This window comes from Petaurus breviceps, unplaced genomic scaffold, assembly GCF_028583685.1.
Source record: "Petaurus breviceps papuanus isolate PSGF00001 unplaced genomic scaffold, PetGlider_PUasm1.0 224, whole genome shotgun sequence".
In the NCBI taxonomy this organism is placed as follows: domain Eukaryota; kingdom Metazoa; phylum Chordata; class Mammalia; order Diprotodontia; family Petauridae; genus Petaurus; species Petaurus breviceps.
Window position 1 is genome coordinate 150,563 of NW_027185887.1, and position 24,865 is coordinate 175,427.

General features: G+C 37.8%; 1 protein-coding gene across 1 annotated transcript in view; it reads left to right on the forward strand.

Annotated features, from left to right (window-relative positions):
* Nucleotides 1–1,214: 1,214 nt before the first annotated feature.
* CNDP2 (carnosine dipeptidase 2) overlaps nucleotides 1,215–24,865 on the forward strand; it is a 48,490-nt gene continuing 24,839 nt past the window's right edge. The window contains exons 1-3 of the mRNA XM_069094957.1: nucleotides 1,215–1,537; nucleotides 20,830–20,953; nucleotides 21,844–21,987. Coding sequence (XP_068951058.1) covers nucleotides 20,894–20,953; nucleotides 21,844–21,987 — 204 coding nt within the window. The 5' untranslated portion in view covers nucleotides 1,215–1,537; nucleotides 20,830–20,893. The remainder of the gene's footprint in view (nucleotides 1,538–20,829; nucleotides 20,954–21,843; nucleotides 21,988–24,865) is intronic.

Below are 24,865 nucleotides of genomic sequence, written 5' to 3' on the forward strand. Positions count from 1 at the left end.
GACCATTGTGGAGTGGATTAGGGACAATTTCCCCAAATTATATGATGTATTATATGATGTAATGGTTGAACTACATCAAAGATTCTTAACCTGGAGCCTGTGAACAGGTTTTTCAACATTTTGAAAACGATTTCAATATAATAGGTTTCCTTGGTATTTTATTCCTATGTATTTTTTTATTTGAGGCATTTAAAACCATGATTCTTAGAAGGGGGTTTATGACATTAAAAAAAGTTAAGGACCCCTAGAAGATGATCTCTCTAAGGTTCGTTCTAGTTCTAAATCCTGAGTTGCTAGAAGTGAAGAGCTTACCCACTAAGGTTAGGGCTGCTCTGGAGACCTCAAAATACCAACATGACAGGTCCTTCCAAATGAATTTGACTCAAGTCTTCTCAGGCAAAGAAGTTTATTTAAAGTTCACTTGCTTTGGACACAGAGTAAGCCTGTGCTAGATCATTCTATGGTGCTCTCACAGACATGAAGACAAGATGGGGGTCTTATATACAGAAGGTGGTGGGAGGAATCTAGGGGTGGTCTAGAGGAGGAGTTTGGGGAGGGTCTTCAGGAGGAGTCAGATGAGGTCAATGAGTGATTAAGGGTGGGAAGTTGCTGGAGGCTACCTGGAGACTACAGACAATGGTGGGCTAGGCCGGTTCAGGGGTGGACTGATATTTTGATAGGCTCAAGGGTGGGAAGTCTAGAAACAGAGGTCTGGGCCCAGTCACAAAGTAAGGCTTATTGCCGAATGCAAATGCCTCATCAAATGAGATGATTTAATCAGAGTTCAAGGGGTGTTCCCAGAGCCCAAGAATTCAAGGAGAAGTCAAGGGGGCTCCCAAAGCCCATACCTCAACACTGCCAGCTGAGCGACTCTAGGTAAGTCACTTAACCCTATTTGCCTGAGGAAATGATAAACCACTCCAGTATCTTTGCCAAAACAATGCCAAAAGGGTCACTTAGAGTCCCACACGGCAGAATAACAACAAAATGTTTGTTTTGGCTGTGGAATAGAACTGACCATGCACGCTGATGAAGATCCTGATAACAACACATGCTTCGCCAACAGGAACAGCTACAACTAAAACAAATAATTTGGAGGATATTCTGAGTAGACCCTTAGCCCTCTGAGTGTTTAGTGAACAGCCATACACTTCCGGAAGAGAAAGACTATCAAAGGAAGGGGGAGGAGTAGTTACCCGAACTGCCCCGCCCCAAGCACAACACGAGGGCGTCATTGCAGTTCGTAAAGGAATTCCCAGCAGCACGTCCTCTCCGGGCCACCACCCTTCCTCCCCAGGACTGGGAGAAGCCCCAGCTAAAGAGCAAACTCACAGTTGCATTTCAAACACCGAGCTTCTGGGCTCTCAGCCACTTAACCCGGGCCCCGCCTCCACGTGGCTGGGGTGGCTATCAATCACCAAGAGGGCACAGCCGATTGGCGGAATGGGTCGATAAAAGGACGGGCAAGAGGCAGGGGAGGAAAAAAAAGAAAAAGAAAAAAGGGCACGTGGTACAGAAGCCGCAGCGGCTCACCGAGGTAAGCTGTCCAGATCTTTCTTAGTGGGATCTGTTTGGGGTTTGCTGACCTGGGGAGCTTGTGGGGTTCGGGCCTGCCCCTGGGCGCGGGGGAGTGTCATGCCGGTGTGCCAGGGACCTCCTCCTCGCGGCCCGCAGGCCCTGGGTCCGGAGAAGCCCGGAGTCCCCGCGGGGCTGGGGCGGACCAGAGCGGGGTCCCCCTCCCCGGCCCTGGGGGCGTCTGACGGCGGAAGGTGCAGCCCCGGAAGCCGGGGCCGAGGTGGGGGGCGGGAGAAGGCCTCGGGCAGGCCACCGTGACCCGAGCCCCAAACCGTTCTCTCATTTGGGCTTACCCTGCTTAAACTTCCTTATCCTTTACCTTGCGAGGACCCCGTGGCTGGCTGCTGCTGTGAGGGATTCTGCTGGACTCCGGAGCTCTCACCTGGGCGGGGGATACTGGCCGGACAGGTGGCTCTGACTCAGCTGCCGCATCGTGGGAGGGGGCGCCCACGAGTCCGCGGTGTCTGACATAACCATTCCCCCCCCCCCCCCCTTGATTCCATTTGTTCCTTAGGACAAATTGTGCTGTCAGGTGCTAGTGCTGTGACCACAGTCTTCTTTTCCACTGGAGGAGGCACTTGGGGTCCCTTGTCTGCCCTGTCGGTTCATTTCAATTAAAAAAGTAATTTTAATGAAACATAATAGCCGGTGACCCAAAGATGAAATGGGACACCCACGTGGAGCCTAATTTAATGGAATGGGAATGAGACGTAGTAAACGAGTAAAATAAACGCCATGTAGAGTGATGAAAACAAAGGGAAGCTTCAAACTTAGTACTCTAGAAGTATTTAAAGATGGAGAAATCGCTTTCAGGTTAACTTCACTTCGAGGTTTCTCTGTTGTATCTAATTTCCCCGCCCCTCTCTCTCTCTTTAACACTTAGAAGGACCAGGCGAGTCCATTGAATTTTAAATAAAAATAATTTTGCTTTTGAAATAAAAATTTTCATCATACTATCTTTACAATCTAATGGTGGGGGTGAGCAAGTACATACATAACCTGCCTTTGAGGCCGTATTAAACAATACTCTCTATTATACACACAAGGTTCAGCCAAACTGACCTTACTATCTCATAAAGGGTATTCCATCTCTCATCCCCATGTTTTTGCACTAGCTATGTTGCTCCCTCCCCATCTGGAATGCACTCCTACAACAATTCTAGCTTTTAGAATCCCTAATTCTTAAGTCTCCTCTCTTGGGCCACTTTATAGGTGAAATGTATATTTTCTGTATGCATTCCATAAAAACTTACACAGGTATACATGTCCCTGCTAGGTTGTAAGCTCCTTGAAGGCAGGTACTATTTATTTGACTTTGGTCTTTCGATCTCCAGCACCTGGCACATTACTAAATGCTTACTGATTGATCGAAGGAGCATTTGGGGTAAAATGTTAAAGAGAAGAAAGATCTTAGATTTAGAACTTTAAGGGGTTTTAAAAATAACCTAGTTCAACTTCTTCATAGAAAAGGAATCAGTCCATAAGTATTTAAGTGCCTGTTTTCTGTAAGTAAGTCACTCCTATAGGTCAATGTTCAATTTAAGCACTAGGCTGTCTAGCTTTCTGTTTTTCTACAAAGACAAAAGTGAAACTCTTCATCAAGAACATTCTGTTGGGGGACATAATATGTACCTGTAAGAAAATGATATGTTGAAACATTAAATGCAAATTAATTTTTTTGAGGGGAAAGACCAAGAAAAAAAAGGTCTAAGGGCAGTGACTGTATCTTACTTCACTATCCCTAGTGCTTAGCACAGTGCCTGGCATAAAATAGGCAGTTAGTAAATATTTATTAATGAATGTAGGAGTTAGCACCTAAACTGAATTTTGAAGGGAGCTAGGAATTATATATAAGAACAAACTGTCTTACTGAGATTTACCTAAACACACTCACAAAGCTCGTAATCAACCCATGTACCCTGACTTTAAACGCAGTGATCTTTCTATTTCATAGATGAATGTTCTTTAGTTATTTAAACAAGATAACTTCAGATAGCATTTTCAGGCAAGCATGTGTATAATTGAAGGAAGTTTACTTGTTTACACTAAATTACTAAGTCTACAAAGACAGTTTTCAGGAAACCTTATCAGTGTCATGGTACTTACCAATCCTTTTAGATTCTTCTTTACAGGTAATATGATTTTGATGGAAATTTATTTAGAGATTTAGATGTAATCAACAGATCTTGGTAAATCGATATGAAGGGTGAAAAAGAAAAGTCATACCCCAACATTGCTGTTTATTAGTTCTTTACTAGAACTAATCTCTTAGAAACAACACTAAGCATCAATATAAACAACTGTGCTTCCTTAATTGTTTACATCTAAGTTTATTTCATTGTATAAAAACACTAAATTTTTTTCAATTTCTCCTTCAAAGTTAGTATCAAGATTCTCTATCCATTCATTCTCAAAGATTTTTTGTAACATGATTGTGTAGACAAATTTTTCCATAAGTTTAGCAGTGAAAGAGAGGAGAAATAGAGGGCAGTAGTTGGCTAAGCTAAGAGTATTACAGGAAATCTGATTTTGCCTTTTTTTTTTTTAATAAAGGCCTCATTCCAAAAAAAAAAGTTAGCTCCAAATGTGTCTGCAAAAGGAGCAAGTTGGTTGTCACAATTTAACTGCCTTTAAAAATTCTAAATTAAATATTGTTACATATTTGGAATGCTTTCAAGTCTGGTTATACTAAAGGAGAAATGATGACTTAGAAATTTGAGAAATGCAAACTAGCAGATGTGCTAGTGAAAAGAGAACAGTCAAATCTGTTTAGGATGTCAAGTCTCCTCTGAGGAAAGATTATATGGAAAGGTGTACTTAAGACTGAGTTCAAAGTGAAATAAATTGCTGTTGTTGACTTGCTAGGCAAGAATTCAGATTAAAAACTTATATTGAAGGTGAATTTTGTTTAGCAGGGCATTAATTGTTATCTATGTGTCCAGTAATTATAGGCAGTCATTTTGAAGTTGGAGCACATTGATAAATTAGATCTGCTTTTAAATATAAGGTACAGTTTATCCAGAACAGAACTTTATTGAGGAGGACAACTGATAAAGATCAAATTTTCAGCTCTTATTTTAGATAGTGAGCTGATTGTTTTCATAGAGAAGAGATGACTTCCAGTAATTTTTACTATTCTAAATCATTTGTTTGAACAGTTAGACTTGTTCTTCTGAAATGAAACTAAATGTAAATTGATCATATGGGGAGTGATAATCATTTTTTTAAACAAACTAAATTACCCCAAAGTCTGAATTAATTTATGACCATTGCTTAGAATAAAACCATTGACTGGATTTGGAAACAGTTTTCTTAAAATGGTATGTGCTGTTCATGTTGTAGGTGCTTAATGTATTGCATTTTAGATATTAAGCTGAATTTGTTGTGATGGGCTTTTTGTAGCAGAATCTACAATGCACAGGTAGAACTAAACTCTCACCTATGGTCTACGCAGTTGCCTGTTGTTTCTCATTTGGTGCATGGAGGAAAAACACAATAGTTATTGGTATCTTGGTCATTCATATTATGGTTTGGAGAACCCAGTAGCAGTGGCGCAGCGGTATTCTTGGCATTTTCTAATTATGTAGTATTGTATCCTCAGCAGCAAACACTCTCTGCTTAGCTTAGAAAGGGCAATGTGCAAGGCATTGGAAATAAAAAGATACACGATTGGAGATACTCCTTATGATCCCAGAGATTATAATCTAGTATAAGAAATAGAACTGATTAACCTTTGAGGTCCACAGGAACCTGTCTCCTCTGGTCTGTTCCTGCCTACTCTACCTTTTGTTTCTTATTTCCCATGAAGTGAGAATGAGCCCTGGGTGACATTTTCATACACCTCAAATTACAAAACCTCACTGCCTAAATGATAATGTAACTTTGGATACAAACATAGGATATATTATCATTCTACACTTTTAATGGAATATACTTCAATTTGGGTCAGTTATTCTTTTGGAAGGTCATTTCTGTTAGATTGTAAGTATTTACAGTAGCAACCCTTTTGTGATTCTTTTCTAGTTGCCAGGTCCTTTCACAACTTCGTCTTACCCAAAAGGATGAGGAAAAACTTGATTTCATTATCCACCATATAGTTGACCTTGGTCTGTCAGGGTTACTCCATCCTCTGCATCTACTCATTCAAAAGCTCCTAGCTAGCACTTTTCTAGTCACTTGATCTGTTATGTCAAATTATCTCCTTTGGCTCTTCTTCCATCATGCCCTCCCTATTCCTATTGTCCATTGGAAAATCTCTTGCAAGTTCCCATTAGAACATCCAAAAGGCTGTGGAGCCTTTTAGTTTAAAGATCAACATCCTAGACATAGGGGAACATATGTACATAAAGGAACTACATGTATAATAATCACTAATAATAATAAAATAGGTACTCACAGATGAAAACAATCATTTTACTCTAGTTCCAGACAAGATGGGCAAGTTCATACTTTGGCCAACCACAGTAGTCTCTTTGGCCATAGTGGTGAGAGAGACTTTTTAGTTTTGTGTTGGTACTGACAATTTCAGTTTTCTTAATAGTCCTTACAGATTCCCCATTTTATTTGACCATTCTTGGCCATCTTTCGTATTATGTGGAAAGTTGCTTTAGAACATGGTTCCCTTCTTTATGCCTGGTATTTTATCTATCTAAGGTTTGCAAAGTACTTTATGTGTTTTCTCATTTGATTTTCATAATAACTGAAATATTTGCTATTATCCACATTTTACATATGAGGAAACTGAGGTGCTGAGAGATTAAGTGACTTGCCCAAGGTCTGATAGCTAGTAAACGTCTGAGGCAGTAAATGTAACATTGTCCACTGTGCCACCAGAAGTAACGGTCTTCTTCCCTATGTTCTCTTGCTACAAGTTTCCATAGCTCTCCTGCATGTTATACACGTATGCTTGAAAAGCCACATGGGAGTAAGTAGTGGAGAGCCAGTGTAGTGCCTTGGAATCAGGCCTGAGTTTTAGTTTTTCCTCTGATACATACTGGTTCAATGGTCACAAGAAAATAATTTAACCTCTCAATGCCCCCAGGCAACTTTGTTAAGACTAAATTATGGAGTTTTTGATCTATATTGATGGAGAGAATTTACACATTGAGAATTAATATCTCGCACCCGTTAGATCCAAATTAAAATAATTTTTCAAATTTGCCCTGTATTTTTGTACTTTTGATCTCTTTCACCATTGGTATTTCACATACTCCTTCCTTTTATTATGCTTCTGCTTTTTATAACATCCTATATAGTTACAGATATATTTTAATAAACTTTACATGATTTACCACCAACATAATTTTTTCCAAGTCTTCAGAAGCCATCTATTTCCATTTAATCTCCTAGTTTCTTTCATTCTGAAGTGGTTTCCTCTTCTTACATGCTTATTTAGAAAAATCTCCATAATATGTAGCAAATGATTCATTAAATTCATTTTTGCCCAAGTGGTAAAACCAAGATCATTCAAACAGCAAGATGCACATGTGGAATTGTGGTTAAACAGCACATACCTGAACTTTTCCTTTAGGACCCATGTTCTAAGGCCACATAGCCTTTTCTTTTTTTCAAAGTGTATTATTCTTTATTAGTTTGTTTTACTTTTAGTTTATAAGATTCAGTTCCACAATCCCTTGAGTTTCAAATTTTCTCCCCCTTCTCCCCATGGTGGCATGAAATCAAGTATAGGATCTGCGAGTACTTTCACATTAGACATTAGTCAGGTTGTAAAGAAGGATTGTAACTGATGGAATGAACAATGGAAAAGAGGAAACAAAACCAAATAAGAAAAAGAAAGAGAGCAGGTAGTTTTCTTCAATCTGCATTCAAACTCTGATCTTTCTAGTTCTTTCTCTGAATGTAGACATCTCTTTGCATCATGAGTCTTTTGGAGTTGTCTTATAACCCTGCATATCTGAGAAGAATCCAGTCTATCAAAGTTGGTTGTCACACATATGTTGTGTCTGTAATTGTATACAAATTTCTCCTGGTTTTGCTCTTCTCACTCAGCATCAGTTTGTATAAGCCTCTCCAGGTAAATATGAAGTCCATGTGCTCCTCATTTCATATAGCACAGTAATATTGCACTACATTCATATACCACAACTTGTTCAGCCATTCCCACATAGCCTTTTCATGGTACAGTGTGAGTTTCCTAGTAGCCTCACAAAGGCCAAATCTAATGTCTGGCTAGAGCTTATCAAAACACCTCTCCTCCCAAGATGAGGCTCTAGAGTTCTACTTTGTCTCAATGCTGCCCAGTAATGACGCTAATCACAGCAGAACCACATTGATATATTTTAGATATCAGCTACCAGTAGCAAAACTCCACTGTATCGTTCACATTTAGCAAAAGAGCAGAGGATTTTAAATTAACTAATCTTTATTCTGATTGCCAGGGTCCAAATTATTTACTCAAATTAAATCCATTACTTTGTTTTCCAGTTTTACCAGGGAGTGCTGGCTACATCTAAAAGCCCTTGTTGTTTTTTTAATATAGCTTAGCCTAACAAAGGTATGAACCCATTCTTCTAAACTAACTTTGACCTGTCCGTGGAAAAATGACACTGATGTCTTTATCCCCAAATGAAATACTAAAAGATTTATGAAAATAGAGTATTTGATAGCCCATTTAGAATTGATATCAAAATATAACTTTCATAAATTATTTTGAAGTCCATCATTTCTTTACTTAAATACATGTGTACTTCAGTGATTCACGTTTTTGTAGGTATGAATACTGTGCTACCTATACAGATCATAGTCCCTTTATATTTAGATGGTGCAGTGGGTAGAAAGTGGAGCCTAGAGTGAGGAAGACCAGAGTTTCAAATCCAGACTCAGACATGTGACACTAGACAAGTCACCTAACCTCTGTTTGCCTCAGTTTCTTCAACTATAAAATGGAGATGATAATAGCACCTACCTCCTGGGGGTAGTTGTGAAGATAAAATAATATTTGTATAGTGCCTGGTACTTAGTAAACTAATATAAATGTTAGCTATTATTATTTAATAGATCTTCCAAGAGTTGCTGTAGCTGAAAAATTTATTACCTGCAGACAGTTTCTTCAGGAGCCTCTCCAAATTTAGTTAGATTTGCCTTTGGATAACAGCCATCACAAAGCTTTCTCAAAGTCTGAGAGGACTCACCAGGGCTTATGCGTTCCTAGCATAGATTTTTAGAACCCAGGTTACTTCTGTACCACATTTGATCAAGGCATATAAAAGTGATAGCCATCTAAAGAATTTGGTACATAATTGAACAAAGGAGTAACCCTAATCTGAAGGCTCTGCTGAGGGATAGGCAGAAAGCAGGGGGGGGAAAACACTTTTAACTGACGGTAAGTTTCCTTTGCCATTTGTGGAGATATCAATGTATTTTTGCTGTCTTGGGTTTTTCTGATAATTTTCTGATAATCATCCAGCATATCTTTGAGTATTTGGCCCAAGAAACTGGTTTGCAGTTCAGCTAGAAAAGATTCCTCTAGTACTTTAGTGATTCTGATCTCATGAACATGGCCACTCTTCATTGGTACCAAATAATGAGCCATCCACATCTTTTCCTATGCAGTTCTTTCTCCAGGTCTTTTAACATCAATTGATACCAGTATAAAACTTAGGCAGTGCCTTTTTTTTTTGCAATTATACATTGCCTTCATGACTTCCCGTACAGATTTTCTTAAGTTGACATCTTTGATTATATGCTACAGCCCAACCCTGCACCTGCCATAAATGTTTCCACTGCCCTTTATAAGTCACTTGTAATTTTGATTCCACAGAGGTTATGGTGTTTCATGATCTATAGAAATAAAGCATCATTGGAAGGATATTAATGTTAAAGAAGATGGCTTTTTTGGCTTATGTAACAGCTTGAGATCATTAAAAGCAATGCACATTTCCCCAAATGCAATCTAACCTGCTGTCATACTCCAACTCCAAATTCAGTTCATTTCAATCATGTCTGCCCAGGAATATGGAATCTGACATGTAGATCCACAGGAACTTTAGGAGTCATCTAGTCTAACTTCCATCATTTTGCGTATGTGGAAACTAAGGCCCAAAGAAGCTCAGCAATTTGGCCAAGATCTCATGGAGGAAATTCTTTTGAATCCAGGTTGTCTGACTCCGAATCCATTATTCTTTCCAGGATGTTGCAGTTTTAGACTTGCTAATATATTAACCCAGCTTAACTATTAATAAAATAATACTATAAAACAAGACATGGTGGGGGTTTGTTTTTAATGTAACCTAAATAAAACAGCTGAAAATACCTATCTTCAAAGTGTAGTTCAATTTTGTATATAGTTAATGGAATGCTTCTCTCATGAGTCAGGTAATTTAGATTTTACTTTATTTTATTTGAAAGTAATTTTTACTGATTTTTTTTTCTTTTTACACCACCAATTTTTTTTTTCATTATCTCTCCCTCCTCCCAGAGAGCTATCCCATATAATAATATTTTTTTAAAGAAGGGCTATAAGAAAATAGGTATGCTAGTGACTTTTTGGTGAATCCATGAGCCATTCTGGAAAGCAGTATGAAACAGTGCCCAGAAAGTTACTCTACCGCCTACTCTTTGACCCAGTGATACCACTACTTGGTTTATACCTCCAAAGAAATCAAAAGAATCTATATATACAACTTTTATTGTTATAGCCACAAATTAGAACTTAAGTGGGTTTTGTCCTGTTGGAGTGGCTAAACAAATTAGTATACAAATGTAAAGGAATATTATTGTGCCTAGAGACAAACAACTTTGAAAGACTTCAGAACTCTGATCAATGCACAGGTAAAGCCACAGGTCCGAAAGAGTGAAGAAGATACGTGCCACTCACCTCCTGACAGAGCGATGGAACATAAAAAATTCCTTTTTTCCTACAACCTCTCCAGTATTGACTTACTCCCATCTCTTGTCATCTTTGCCAGTTTGCAGGGTGTAAGATGAAATCTCAGAGTTGTTTACATGTGGATTTCTATTTTTTAAAATACGTTTTATTAATTTTTTTATATCATCATAGTTTCCCCAGTATTCATCCCCTTCTCCCTTGTAGAGAGCCCTTCCCTATAACAGAATTTTAGTGGGAAAAAAAAAGAAGAAAAGAGAAAGAAAACCCAGCATAACTGATCAATACATCAAAAGAAATCCAAAAATATATGCAACATACCATGCCTATAGACCTTCCACCTCTATAAAGGGGTGGGGTGGGATTATCTTTTCATATATTCTTTCAGGCCATGCTTGTTTTTTGTAACATTCACTTAGATTTTTGTTATTCTTTCAGTTTACAGGTTTTTTTTTAAAACAATTTAATTATTTATTTTTAGTTTTCAACATTTCTATAAGATTTTGAGTTAGTTTTTTCTCCCCATCTTTCCCCTACCTCCCACCCCAAAATAGCAAGCCTACTGAATACCCTTCTCCCAATCTGTTGTCTCTTATATCCTCCCCCATTATCCTCCTAACTTTCTAGTAGGTCAGGGTGGATTTCTGTACCCCTGTATATCTTATTTCCTAGTTGCATGTAAAAAGACAAATTTTTTTAAACATTTGTTTTTAAAACTTTTGAGTTCCAGATTTTTTTCCTTTCTTCCCTCCTTACCCTCCCCCACTGGGAAGATAAGGAATTCAGTATAGGTTGTACGTGTGTAGTTACCCAAATCATTTCCTGTAAAGCCAAGCACAAGCAGCTTTCCAGAGAATGGCTGCTGTGAACAGCTCTCAAGGTTCTGATTACATAATATAGTGAACACTCTATTCAATAACAAATCAGAACAAAACATTCACAGAAAATCAAGGTGCAGCATTCACAACAACTTATCACTAAAATGGCCACATAGTTTTCACCACAGTGGTCACAGAGTTTTGAACAAGGTACGTTCATTTAGTCAATCAATCATTCCATCAACTTAATCATTCAGTCATCATTAAGGAGGTTTGCTTCCTTAAGGGACACAAAGCATAATAGTCAAAGTTCTCCACTCATGGGGCACACTAAGTTAACTCAGTCAGTCTCTTATGTAGTCTTCATTCAGTATTCAATGATCAGAAAATACAGAGGGCCTCTACCCTTAGGTCACTAGTAAATTACAATTTCTCAGTCAGTACACAGTATCCAAGTAGTCTTCTTTCAGCTTGACTTGCGGTGGTCTCTCCTTCCATGGTCCCAGGTCCTACCTAGATTCACCAAACTGTCACCTGGGTTCAAAGGCAGACGGCTCCCAGGTCCTTGTCCAGCTCTCCGTGCACTTCCTGTTCCATGCTGAAGCTCACAGTGTCCAGTCCACCTTAAATCCTTCACAGTCATGCTTCCTCAGTCTGTGGCAGATCCAGCTGGCCCTTGGATGGACATCTTCAACAGCTCCCAGAAGCTCAGACTCAGCAGCTCCTCAGCAAAAGCTCCACCTGGTTATACCAGAATCAAAATCCCAGGTTACCAAAATGAAAATCATTCTCTCCAGCCTGGGGGGGGCTTTCCTCTTTAGTTTCTCCTGCAGCAGCAGCTTCTGCCTCCATGAAGCTTGCTCCAAGAAGATCTGTCTGACCCAGCAGGGGCTTCTCTTTATATACACACAGCATTAGCTCGGTCCTGTTTTAGCCAAACCCTTCCTGTTACGTCAGCAACAGGGGTTCATACCTTCTGTTTCTTTAACAGAGGCTTGATTAATTACTAAGTGCTAAGTACCTCTCAGCTTAGCAATACAAAAGGAACTTCAAATTACATTATTTACATTACGATTACATTTCCATAGTAGTTATATTGTGAAAGACTAACTATATATCCCTCCATCCTATCCTGCCCCCCCACTTACTCTATTTTCTCCTTTGAGCCTATCTCTTTTCAAAAATGTTTGCATCTAACTACCCTCTCCCCAGTCTGCCCTTCTATCATCTCCCCTCTTGTCCCCTACCCCCCTATTTTCCTGTAGGGTAAGATACCCAATTGAACATGTATGTTATTCCCTCCTTAAGCCAAATTCAGTGAGAATAAGGTCCCATTCCCTTTCACCTTCCTGCTCTTCACCTCCATTGTAACAGTTTTCTCTTGCCTCTTTTATATGAGATAGTTTACCCTAATCTATCTCTCCCTTTCTCTTTCTCCCAATAAATTCCTCTCACCTCTTAATTTTATTTTTTAAATATCATTTCTTCATATTCAACTCATCCTGTGCCTTCTGTCTATGTATACATGAACATACATATGCCCACTCACATATTTATATACACATACACCCTCCTATACATACATATATATGCATGTATATATACATATACACATATATATTTCCTTCAACTATCCTCATACTGAGAAAAGTCTTATGAGTTACAATTATCACTTTTCCATATAGGAATGTAAATAGTTCAATATTAATGAGTTTCTTATGATTTCTTTTTCCTGTTTACCTTCTCATGCTTCTCTTATATTTGAAAGTCAAATTTTCTGTTCAGCTCTGGTTTTTTCCATCAAGAATACTTGAAAATCCTCTATTTCGTTGAATGGCCATATTTTCCCCTGTAGCGTTATACTCAGTTTTGCTGGGTAGGTGATTCTTGGTTTCAGTCCTAGTTCCTTTGACCTCCAGAATATCATATTCCAAGCCCTTCGATCCCTTAATGTAGAAGCTGCTAGATCTTGTGTTATCCTGATTTTGTTTCTACAATACTCAAATTGTTTCTTCCTGACTACTTGCAGTATTTTTTCCTTGACCTGGGAACTATGGAATTTGGCTATTATATATATATTCCTAGGAGTTTTCTTTTTGGGATCTTTTTCAAGAGGCAATCAGTGAATTCTTTCAGCCTCTATTTTGCCCTCTGGTTCTAGAATAGCAGGGCAATTTTCCTTGAGAATTTCTTGAAAGATGGTGTCTAGGCTCTTTTTTTGATCATGGCTTTCAGGTAGTCTAATAATTTTTAAATTATCTCTCCTAGATCTATTTTCCAGGCCAGTGGTTTTTCCAATGAGATATTTCACTTTGCCTTATATCTTTTCATTTGTTTGGATCTGTTTTATAGTATCTTGATTTCTCATAAAGTCATTAGCTCCAATTGCTCCAATCTAATTTTGAAGGAGTTATTCTCTTCAGTGAGCTTTAGAAATTCTTTTTCCATCTGGCAAATTTGGCTTTTTAAGGCATTCTCCTCACTGGCTTTTTGGGCCTCTTTTGCCATTTGAGTTAGTTATTTTTTAAGATGCTATTTTCTTCAGTGTATTTTTGGGTCTCCTTTAGCAGGCTGTTGACTTGCTTTTCATGATTTTCTTGCATCATTCTCATTTTGCTTCCCAATTTTTCCTCCACTTCTATTACTTGATTTTCTTTTTTTTTAAAATTTTTTTATTTATTAATTTGTTTGTTTCCTTTTAGTTTATAGGATTCAATTCCACAATTCCTTGAATTTCACATTTTTTCCCCCTCCCTCCCCTCCCCCCCATGGCAGCTTATAGTTAAGTATAGGATCTGTAAATACTTTCACATTATGCATTGGTCAGGTTATAAGGACGGATCGTACCGGCTGGAATGAAAAATGGTAAAGAGGACATAAAACCAAATAAGAGAACGAAAAAGATTAGGTATTTTGCTTCCACTTGGATATAAACTTAGTTCTTTCTTAGGGTGCACATTTTTCTCTCCATCATGCGTCTTTTGGGATTGACTTATATCACTGCATTGCTGAGAAGAGTCCAGTCTATCAAAGTTGGTCATCACACATATGGTGTGTCTGTAATTGTGTACAAATTTCTCCTGGTTCTACTCTTCTCACTCAGCATCAGTTCTTTTAAGCCTCTCCAGGTAAATATGAAGACTGCCTGCTCCTCATTTCTTATAGCACAATAGTATTCCATAACATGCACATACCACAACTTGTTCAGCCATTCCCCAATTGATGGGCACCCTCTTAATTTCCAATTCTTTGCCACCACAAAAAGAGCTGCTATAAACATTTTTGTACATATGGGTCTTTCTCCCATTTCTATGATCTCTTTGGGATATAACCCTAGGAGTGGTATTGCTGGATCAAAGGGTATGAAAGTATTTATAGCCCTTTGGGCATAGTTCCAGATTGCTCTCCAGAAAGGCTGGATCAGTTCACAACTCCACCAACAATGCATTAGTGTTCCAGTTTGCCCATATCCTCTCCAGCATTTGTCATTTTCCTGTTTTCTCATCTTAGCCAATCTGACTGGTGAGATGTGGTACCTCAGAGTTGTTTTGATTTGCATTTCTCTAATCAATAGTGAATTAGAGCATTTCTTCATGTGCTTATAGATAGCTTTAATTTCTTTCTCTGAAAACTGCCTGTTCATATCCTTTGACCATTTATCAATTGGGGAATGACTTGTATTCTTATAAATTTGACTTAATTCTCTGTATATTTTAGAAATGAGTCCTTTGTCAGAGACTTAAGTGGTAAAAATTCTTTCCCAATTTCCCACCTCCCTCTTAATCTTGGTTACATTGGCTTTGTTTGTACAGAAGCTTTTCAATTTCATGTAGTCAAAATTATCCATTTTACATTTTATGATGTTCTCTAATTCTTGTTTAGTCATAAAGTCTTTCCCTCTCCACAAGTCTGATAGGTAAATTATTCCTTGTTTTAGGAGACTGCTTACAGTATCAACCTTTATACCTAGATCATTTAGACTTGATTTTGGTATATGGTGTTAGATAATGGTCTATGCCCAGTTTCTGCCATACTATATTCCAGTTTTCTTAGCAGTTTTTGTCAAATAGTGAGTTCTTATCCCAAAAACCAGGGTCTGGAGGTTTATCAAACAATACATTACTATAGTTGTTGACTTTTGAATCTCGTGTGCCTAATCTATTCCATTGATTATTTCTCTCTCTCTATTTCTCAGCCAGTACCAAGTAGTTTTGATGACTGCTGCTTTATAGTACAGATTGAAATCTGGTAAAGCTAGTCCACCTTCCCTAGCATTTCTTTTCATTAATTCCCTTGATATTCTGGACTGTTTATTCTTCCAGATGAATTTTGTTACTATTTTTTCTAGCTCTATAAAGTAGTTTTTTGGTAAATTAATTGGTATGGCACTAAATATATAATTTAATTTAGGTAAAATTGTCATTTTTATTATATTAGCTCGACCCAGCCATGAGCAATTGATATTTTTCCAATTAGTTAGATCTGACTTTATTTGTGTGAAAAGTGTTTTGTAGTTATGATCATACAGGTCCTGGGTTTGTTTTGGCAGGTAGATTCCCAAATATTTTATAATGTCTACATTAACTTTAAATGGGATTTCTCTTTCTATTTCTTGCTGTTGAATTCCATTGGAAATATATAGGAATGCTGAGGATTTATGTGGGTTTATTTTATATCCTGCAACTTTGCCAAATTTATTTATTGTCTCAAGCAGTTTTTTACTTGATTCTCTAAGTATATATCATCATATCATCTGCAAAGAGTGATAGCTTGGTCTCTTCTTTGCCTAACTTGATTCCTTTGATTTCTTTTTCTTCTGTAATTGCTACTGCTAACATTTCTAGTACTAGATTGAATAAGAGGGGTGATAGTGGACACCCTTGTTTCACCCCTGATCTTATGGGAAATGCTTCTAGCTTCTCCCCATTACATATAATACTTGCTGATGGCTTTAAATAGGTGATAGCTGTTATTTTAAGGAAGGCTCCATTTATTCCTATTCTTTCTAATGTTTTTAATAGGAATGGATGTTGTATTTTGTCAAAAGCCTTTTCTGCATCTATTACTTGATTTTCAAAATCCTTCTTGAGCTCCTCCATGGGCTGTAAGGAGTTCATATTTTTCTTGGAGGCTTTTGATGCAGGAGTTCTGACTTCACTGTATTCCTCCTGCTCCATGCCTCAATCCTTTTTGTCCCCAAAAAAGGATTCTATGGTCTGTTTGTGCTTCTTCTGCTTGCTCATCTTCCCAGCAAGTAAAATAGTAAATAGTAAAAAAGTAAAATAGTAAATTTTAGTAGTAAAAATTTTTAATTTTTTTTCATGTTGTGTTTTTTTTTTTTAAAGCAACCAGGACCAAGGCAACTTGCTCAAGGGTACACGGCCAGCCATCTCTGCGTGTGGTGCCAAGACTTGATCCCCTGGTCATCCCAATACTGGGGCCGGCGCTCCCACTCACTGAGCCACCTGGCCGCCCCAATTTTTTTTTTGGAGGGGCAATTGGAGTTAAGTGACTTGCCCAAGGTCACATGGCTAGATTTTGTGTTAAGTGCCTGAGGCCGGATTTGAACTCAGGTCCTTGAACTTGACTTTTGAGCTCTTTGCCACAGTAGAACTCTGCTTCTAGCATGGAGAGAGAGAGCCTTGTCCCAAATTGCTGGGGTTTTTGTAGCTGCTGGAGCTATTTGGAGGGTTCCCTCTCTACAGCCCCCACAAGCTATGTCTCACTGGGTCACACACCCCAGGACCACCATCCAAGACCGCAGTCAAGATCCAAGCAGGTTCAAGCAAGAGTAATTACCTTCTGAATGGTCACTTAGTCCCCCTACATCTGCAGGCCAGGAGCTCCTGAGGCAGCCACGCGGTGCCTGCGCCTCCACTGCTTCTCACCCCGGGGACAGGGTCCAGACCTCTCTCTTCCATCCCCCCTGTTCCAACAGGGACCCACACTGACCTTTTACTTTGTCTTTGGTGTTTATGGGTTGAGAAGTCTGGAGAAGTCTGTAGAAGGCCGCAGCTACTGCTGATTCACTCTCTTGAAGTCTGCTCTAGCAGGTCTGGGTGCTGGTCGGGGCCTCCCTGGGGCTGGAACCACAGCGCACAGGGGAACTGTGCTCGACTCTAATCTCAGTGTGACAGACCTTTCCTGTTGGCCTGCTAGGCTTCCTTCAGTGGGAGATTTTTTTCTCCTTGTCTCTTTGTGGGTTTTGTTTAGAGTCATTTTTTACATGTATTGGAAGTGATTAGAGCGGGAGCTCACACCCATGTTTGCTTCTACACCGCCATCTTGGCTCCGCTCCCCCAACTCCAGTTTATGTTTTTATAATCATTGTGTGTACTTTTTCTTTCTCGACTTGGCTTACTTCATTTTGCATCAGTTCAGGTAGATCTGTCCATGCTCAGTATTTGTCACATTCATCATTTCTTACAGCATAATAATATTCCATTATGTTCATATACCATAGTTTGTTTAGCCATTCCCCAGTCAGTGGGTCTCTACTTTGTTTCCAGTTCTTTGGTATTAAAAAAAAAGTACTGCTATAAAGTATTTGGAACTTTCTTATATTTGGCCTCTTTGGGGTAAAAACCTAGTAATTGAATCTCTGGGTCAACAGATGTGGATATTTTAGTCGTTTTATTTACTTAATTCCAGATTGCTTTCTGTAATGGGTGTACTGATTCACCACAGCTCCACAAACAATGCACCAGTGTACCTATCTTCCCATAACCCCTCCAACACTGGTAATTCCCATCTTTTGTCATCTTTGCTAATTTGTAGGATGTGAGAGTTGTTTTGATTTGCATTTTTCTCATCAGTAATTTGGAACATTATTTCCTGTGCTTGTTAATCGTTCATACCTTTTGACCATTTATTTATTAGATGATTGCTTTTAGATACACACACACACACACACACACATTCTAGTTATATGTCTTGAATACCAAATCTTTAAGGAATTTAGTACAAAGATTTTTCCTCATTCTACCACTTCTTTTTAATCCCAGGTGCATTAATTTTGTTTGTGCAGAAGTTTTTCAATTTCATGCAATCAAATTTAACTTTTTTTATCTTTTGTAATCTGCCTCTGTCCCTTGATTGGTTAAGAGTTCATTGTCTACCCATAGCTTGGAGAGGTATATAATCTGCTTTTCTAATTTTTAGTAGCATGATTTTTAAGATTGAAGTCACAGATCATTTTTTGATTCATTATGGAATGCTTGTGTAGAATGCATTATGGAATGTTGTAAGATGTTGGTCTAAATCTAATTTCTGTCAGACTGCTTTCTAATTTTCTCTGCAATTTTTATCAAATAGAAAGTACTTACATAAGTAACATGTGTTATCATTGCATCTTAGGTTCTAATTTAGTTTCTAACACTTGATTAATGCATGATCTTGGGCCTAGTCACATTACCTATTTAATTGTCATTTTCTGACTAAAGCTGTCTTTCCTGCCTGTTTTATAAGGATTAAATGAGAGAACTATGTAAAGATCATAGAATCTCAGTAGAAAGGGATTTTTCAGATTGTCTAGAGCAGTGATATCAAACTCAAATAAAACAAGATCCCTAAAACCCACATCTTCACTTAGAAAACCACAAATTAGCATTATCCATATTGTTTATTTATTGTGCTAAATATTTCCCAGTTGCATTTTAGTCTAGTTCTGGTTGCACTCCTTTTGTTTGCCAAGTTTGATACTTCTGTTCTATACTAGTGCTAATGATGTAAACAAGGGCCTCTCCAAAAGGGTTCCAGATTTTAAATTGCCAAGTTTACATTTGGAAACTGCCATGTTTGTGACTTAATATTTTGAGTAATGAAGTTAATTTTTATGATATAAAGATCTTGCTGATTTAGATAAAGGCTACATAATTTTAAAGTCCAAAGGTACTATGAGCCTATCAAACCAGGTTTGTATTAACTGGGGTTACTTACACATTCCATGCTCTATGAAGAGAGTTTGAAGAAGGGAAGGGAAAATATTGGAAGCTGAGTAATTTTGTTTCCTAACCCCTTAAATCCCAACTGCAACTTCTAGATACCTTTGGGAATTGCTCCCAGTCTGTTTAAACAACTGCCACTATCCATTTCAGAGGCAGAGAAAGTCATCTCTCTCTCTTTATAAATCACTTTGTAATCCTGAAGTATGAAGAGTGCCATTTAACTACAATATATCAATGCACAAGCATTAATCTGGCATCCTACTTCAGAACATGACTGATTTAGTGGATGTTCACACATAGCAGCTGCAATTCTGCAGTACTTAATGTCACTTCAGAACTCATTTGCTCAGGATGTCAGAGCTACTCCTCAGCTAGCTAGGACTTGGGGTTTCAACAGAGGAATCTTAATTTCCAAATTGAAGCAGGTTGGAACTACATAGTGGAGAAGAGGAAATTATAGTTTCAGAAGTCCTAATGACAGAAGCATTTTTTTTTTTTAAATTTAGCAATGTTTATTTAGGGTAAAAGGCTTTTTTTCACTTTCACATTTCTAATGTCAGGACAATTTGATTCCAGTCTCTTGCATGAGAAGACTTCAGTCAAAAAGTTGTTCTCCCAGGGATCCTAGGTCTAAATAGTTGCTCCATATGTTGAAAATGTTTTCTCATCCCTAGTTAAATCTTGACTTGAGTGAAATATTCTGCATTTCTGCCTCTAGAATAAGAGTCATGTATATTTGATCCAAAGTTCAAAGAGTTGATTATCGTTATTGTTTTGTTCTTTTTCCTCTTTTTTTTTTTTTTGGAGGGGAAAAAGTAGGGCATTTGGGGTTAAATGACTTGCCTATGGTCTCACGGCTAGTTTTTGTGTTAAATGTATGAGGTAGGATTTGAACTCTGGTCCTCCTGACTCCAGGGCCAGTGCTGTGCCATTCACTGTGCCACCTAGCTGCCCCCTTCCTCTTTTTTTAATCCCAGGGTGGCATATTGTGCTAGAATCTAGTAAGTCAGTTCGTTTGCTGGGCCTCTCAGGATTGAGTTGCCATTTCAGTATAAGCTAGCATTTTTTTCTTTTAAAAGAAAATAATATTAATCATATATAAACAGAAATGAAGATAAAATCAATAATGTTTCGTGCTGCTTTAATTTTCATCAGCTATTATCTTTCAAATAGTGAGAGTGTGAATAGAGAATGCTAGTCTCAACTTATGGAAACCTTTGACACAAACAGTAGTGTTGTGTAAGTCTCCTAACTTCTTAGTTCTAAGCTTCTGTGAAAGACTGAATTGCAGAGGAGGCATTCACCTGCATTGACAGAGTGAGGTTTTTTCATTTGATTTATTAATCTTTTCATCCTCATCCTTGTTGTCTTTAAATTCCACACCTACCTTTTATATAATATTATTGTGCATATTGTGGCACATTTTATCTTCAAGAGAGAAAAATCAGTTATCATCAGCTAATCTTATTTTCAGCTTCCTAAAACTTCTGTAGTGAGTGTTGCTGGAAGGAAAACTTCTTTCTGATGTTGCAATTCATATTCTTGTGATTTTGCTTTTGTAATCCTTTACTTAGAGGGTAGAGTCAGAAGTCTTATGATAGGATATCAGTGCCTTCAGACTACTTAGTCTTTGTTACTGTTACAGATTTCAAGGATTGGATACAATCTTTTCTTCTCAGAGTTTCCAGAGTCATTCATTGAGTCAGAAAATGCCTCTGCTCACTGAACTGTTTAGTCATATTGATAAACACCAGGATCAATACATAAAGGTAAGAAAATATTCTTCAATCTGCATTAATACTTTTTTAATCCTTCCCATTAAGTGTATGCATCATTTTAGTAATCTAATTTGTATGATTCTTTTAGAAAAATCTACTTTTAGATTTGTCTGTAATTTGTATTGCTGGTTTTTGTAATGACATCTTGTAACTTGACAGAAAATCTTCAACATTCATTTCTACAGAAACTGAAACTAGTGCTGATGTCCTTGTTAATCTTTTCAGTTTAGGATACCTCATGTGACTGATTTTGGAAGCCATTTACTTGTCCATTATGGATCTACTAAAGCCTTGGCTCCAAGATTTTCAGTCACCATTTGGGGAAAGAGGGAAGTTGATTTCAAATGAAATTTGTTCTTGAGTTTAGATCACATTATAGAATTTTAGAACTGGAGCTTCTAATGGGATAATATTTAAGATGAAACCATCTTGTTTCACAAGATTATACTTTAGAGAACTGGATTTTAGAAGATGGCATTGATAAAAGAAAAAGGATGGAATGATTTGTGTGGACTCAGAAAACTGAAAAATGTTCAGATGTTTTCAGTGTCTTTTGCTTATATATGCAATATTTCTAGACATTACTAAGTATTTTTGTGGACCTATTTATTCCATGTTAGTGTAACATTCTCACTATTAGTGAAATAGTGATTTTGTATTAAAATGTATTTTCTAACATTGAAACTCTGTTAGACTAGTCATTTTTAAAGCACAGAAGATAAAACAGCAGCTATTGATCTTCTACTTAATTAGTCCAAAAGGAACAGTTTTAACTAGACTTTTTATTGTTAGCTTTGATATTAAATGTTGTAGGGTTTTGACTGTTCTTCTCTTGTGAAATAGTGTTCTAAAATCCATGTGTGTTTGTTATCCACAAACAGAGGCTTGCAGAATGGGTGGCAATCCAGAGCGTTTCTGCATGGCCAGAGAAAAGAGAAGAAATCAATCGAATGATGGAAGTTGCAGCTGCAAACATAAGACGACTAGGGGGCACAACTGAGCTGATAGACATTGGGAAAGAAAAGGTATGATTGTAACTGTGCATAAAGGACTTTCTTGAAAGCACAAATAATTGAATCTTAATTGAGGAATTCTTAGAACTTGACATGCTCTTAAGTTTTTTGGTAGAGAACTGTTGCTAATTTGTACTCCTTTTTTTCTCTACTCCTTTGGCATCACGGAGTCTAAAACTGAAAGCACCTATGGAGGCCATCTAGTACAACCTTTACTTGACAGATGAGGAAATGAGGTCTCAAAAAGTTAGGTTACTTCTCCAAGATGATATGGGTAGTATGCCAGCAGAAGCAGAATTTGAACTGAGGTCCTCTGATTTGGTAGCCATTGATCTTTCATGTTGCTCCATTCTGCTCCAGCTAAAGCAATAATGATCTTCATATTTATGGTACGTTTGGTTGGGGATAGGGACCAGTTTTTTGTTTTATTCAATATCTCAGGGAGTGCAGATATTGAAGTAGTAGAAGGAACTGAACTAGACCAGGAGACCTGAGTTATAGTCCCAGCTTTCCTGCTTACTAGCTGTGTGACTTTGGGCAATACATTTTATTGTTTGAGATGATACTTATAATACTTCACAGAATTGTTATGAGGTCAGTACTTTATAAATGAAAGTACTATATAAACAGGAACTGCAGTTTACTAAATAATAACTTCCCTGTTCCTTTTAAGGAAATACTTGAGGCTTGCCTGACAGAAATTCAAAAAGTTTTTCTGCTAGTCTTACAGACATGAAAACTGGACTTGCCCCCTATCCTTCCAATTTTTTGTCCCTAAGAACAAGCTACTATAAATTCTTTTTCCTTGAATTACATTTAATTGAAGGATTCACGTAGATTATTTCTTTTCCTATTCCTTAAATAAGTAGATAACATAGCTTCGTAGTACACTCTGTAAATCAGGACATATCCTAACTGTTTTTTTTTTGTTTGTAAGTGACTTGCCCGAGGTCACACAGCTAGTAAATGTTAAGTGTCTGAGGCCAGATTTGAACTCAGGTCATCCTGACTCCAGGGCTAGTGCTCTATTCATTGTGCCAATTAGCTGCCCCTGTTTTTTTGATTTTCAATCTTTTAACACATCTGCACACATTGTGTCTATTCTTAAAGTTTATAATAAAATATTCTGTTCATTTGAAGGTGGTTGTGTGATTAGTTAGGGTTTTTTTTGTTTCAATCTTAGTTTGTTCTATAATTTGTTCATCCAGTTACAATGTTAGAATTGTAGAGTTGGAAGGACCTTTAGAGATCATCTAGGTAGGTATACTGGTAACTGGAAAAATCTAAATACTCTGATCTTAACTCTCTGGCAGTCACCTGCTCTACCTGGGGCTCTCCCTCCAGGGGAGAGAATCTTTTTAGTTTATCATAAGTCTTCTGTATGCTTTAGCATAGTTCTCAGTTCTGTTCCATTTCCTTTCTAACTTCTCTCTAGTGCTTAATCCTAAGGTTTTTATCTATTTTATAAACCTAGGCCCTCTCCTTGGTATCATTTCATCCAAAATTGTTTCAGTTCCTTTCTGAACTCACTTTTGATAAAACAAACAAAAAACATAAAGTCAAGTCTAGATGATGATTTGTCAGGGATGCTTTCTCAGATATGGATTGGACTAGATGTGTTCTCGGTGTCTTCTAATCAGTTACTCTGTTTCTGTTGAGTCTGGTGCTGACAAAAGACTGTATCTGTTGTTCAAGCCCCAGACTACTTAATTACAGAGAAGCTTATCACCTGTACATTGGTTACTATGAAGTGAATTCTTTGAACAAGGTAACACATTAAACAGTTTTTTTTTAATATAGGTACTAGGACAGCTAGGTGGCGCAGTGAGTAAAGCACCGGCCCGGAGTCAGGAGGACCCGAATTCAGTTCCGGCCTAAGACACTTAACACCCACATAAAAATAAACTAGCCGTGTAACCTTGGGCAAGTTACTTAACCCCAATTGCCCTCCAAAAGGCAAAAAAAAAAAAGTGTGTGTGTGTGTGTATACACACACACATATACATATATACACACGCACACATATATACATATACATATATATGTGTATATATATATATATATATATAATGTAGGTACTAAGAGTAGGATGGAATTGGGAAGCTTGGAATTTGTAATGTAATGTAATGCCAAGGAAAGACAACTTCCCAAGGTTCAGAATACCAGCATAGGTGCTCTCCATTTTATTCAGTGACAAACCAAGAACAGAGAAGGTCAAAACATGACATCATTCAAAATACAGCATTTAAGAAGTGTGATTAAATAATCTCCAAGTACTACCCCACCCCAGGACCTTCCAATCATTCAATCAGTTACAAAGTCCCTCTTCTAAATACTACTCCACCCCTAGGCTATACCTTCATTTAGTCCATCACAAAACCCCTCTTCTCAAATGGAGATTAGTTTCCAAACATAAGTAAAGGACATTCATTTGTTCAACCATAGAACACAAAAAAGTCAAAAGTTCCCCACCCCTGGATCACAATTGAATCTACCCCAGAGTTACATCAAGTTTAAGCACAGCACTTGATACCCAAAAGGAGGTCTTTTCTTCATCTTGACACAAGGCAAGTTCTCAGCAATCTTAGTTCCTGGGGAGACAAGGCTTAGCAAGGCCACAAGATACATTGTCAGTCCTTTTATTAATTCATCCTCTGTCTGTAGAACAGTCCTAGAACCCCTGAAAACATTAGCAAAACCCTCTCCCAGGATTTCTGTAAACATACAACAAGAAAATCCTTCTTCAGGGCTTCTGAACCAACAGAAAGGCTCCCAGACCCCTGCAACAACAGCACTGTCCTTCACCAGTGGACAGTATTCACTCTGTCTGCAGGACAGTCTCCAGACCCCTGCAACAACAGCACTGTCCTTCACCAGTGGACAGTATTCA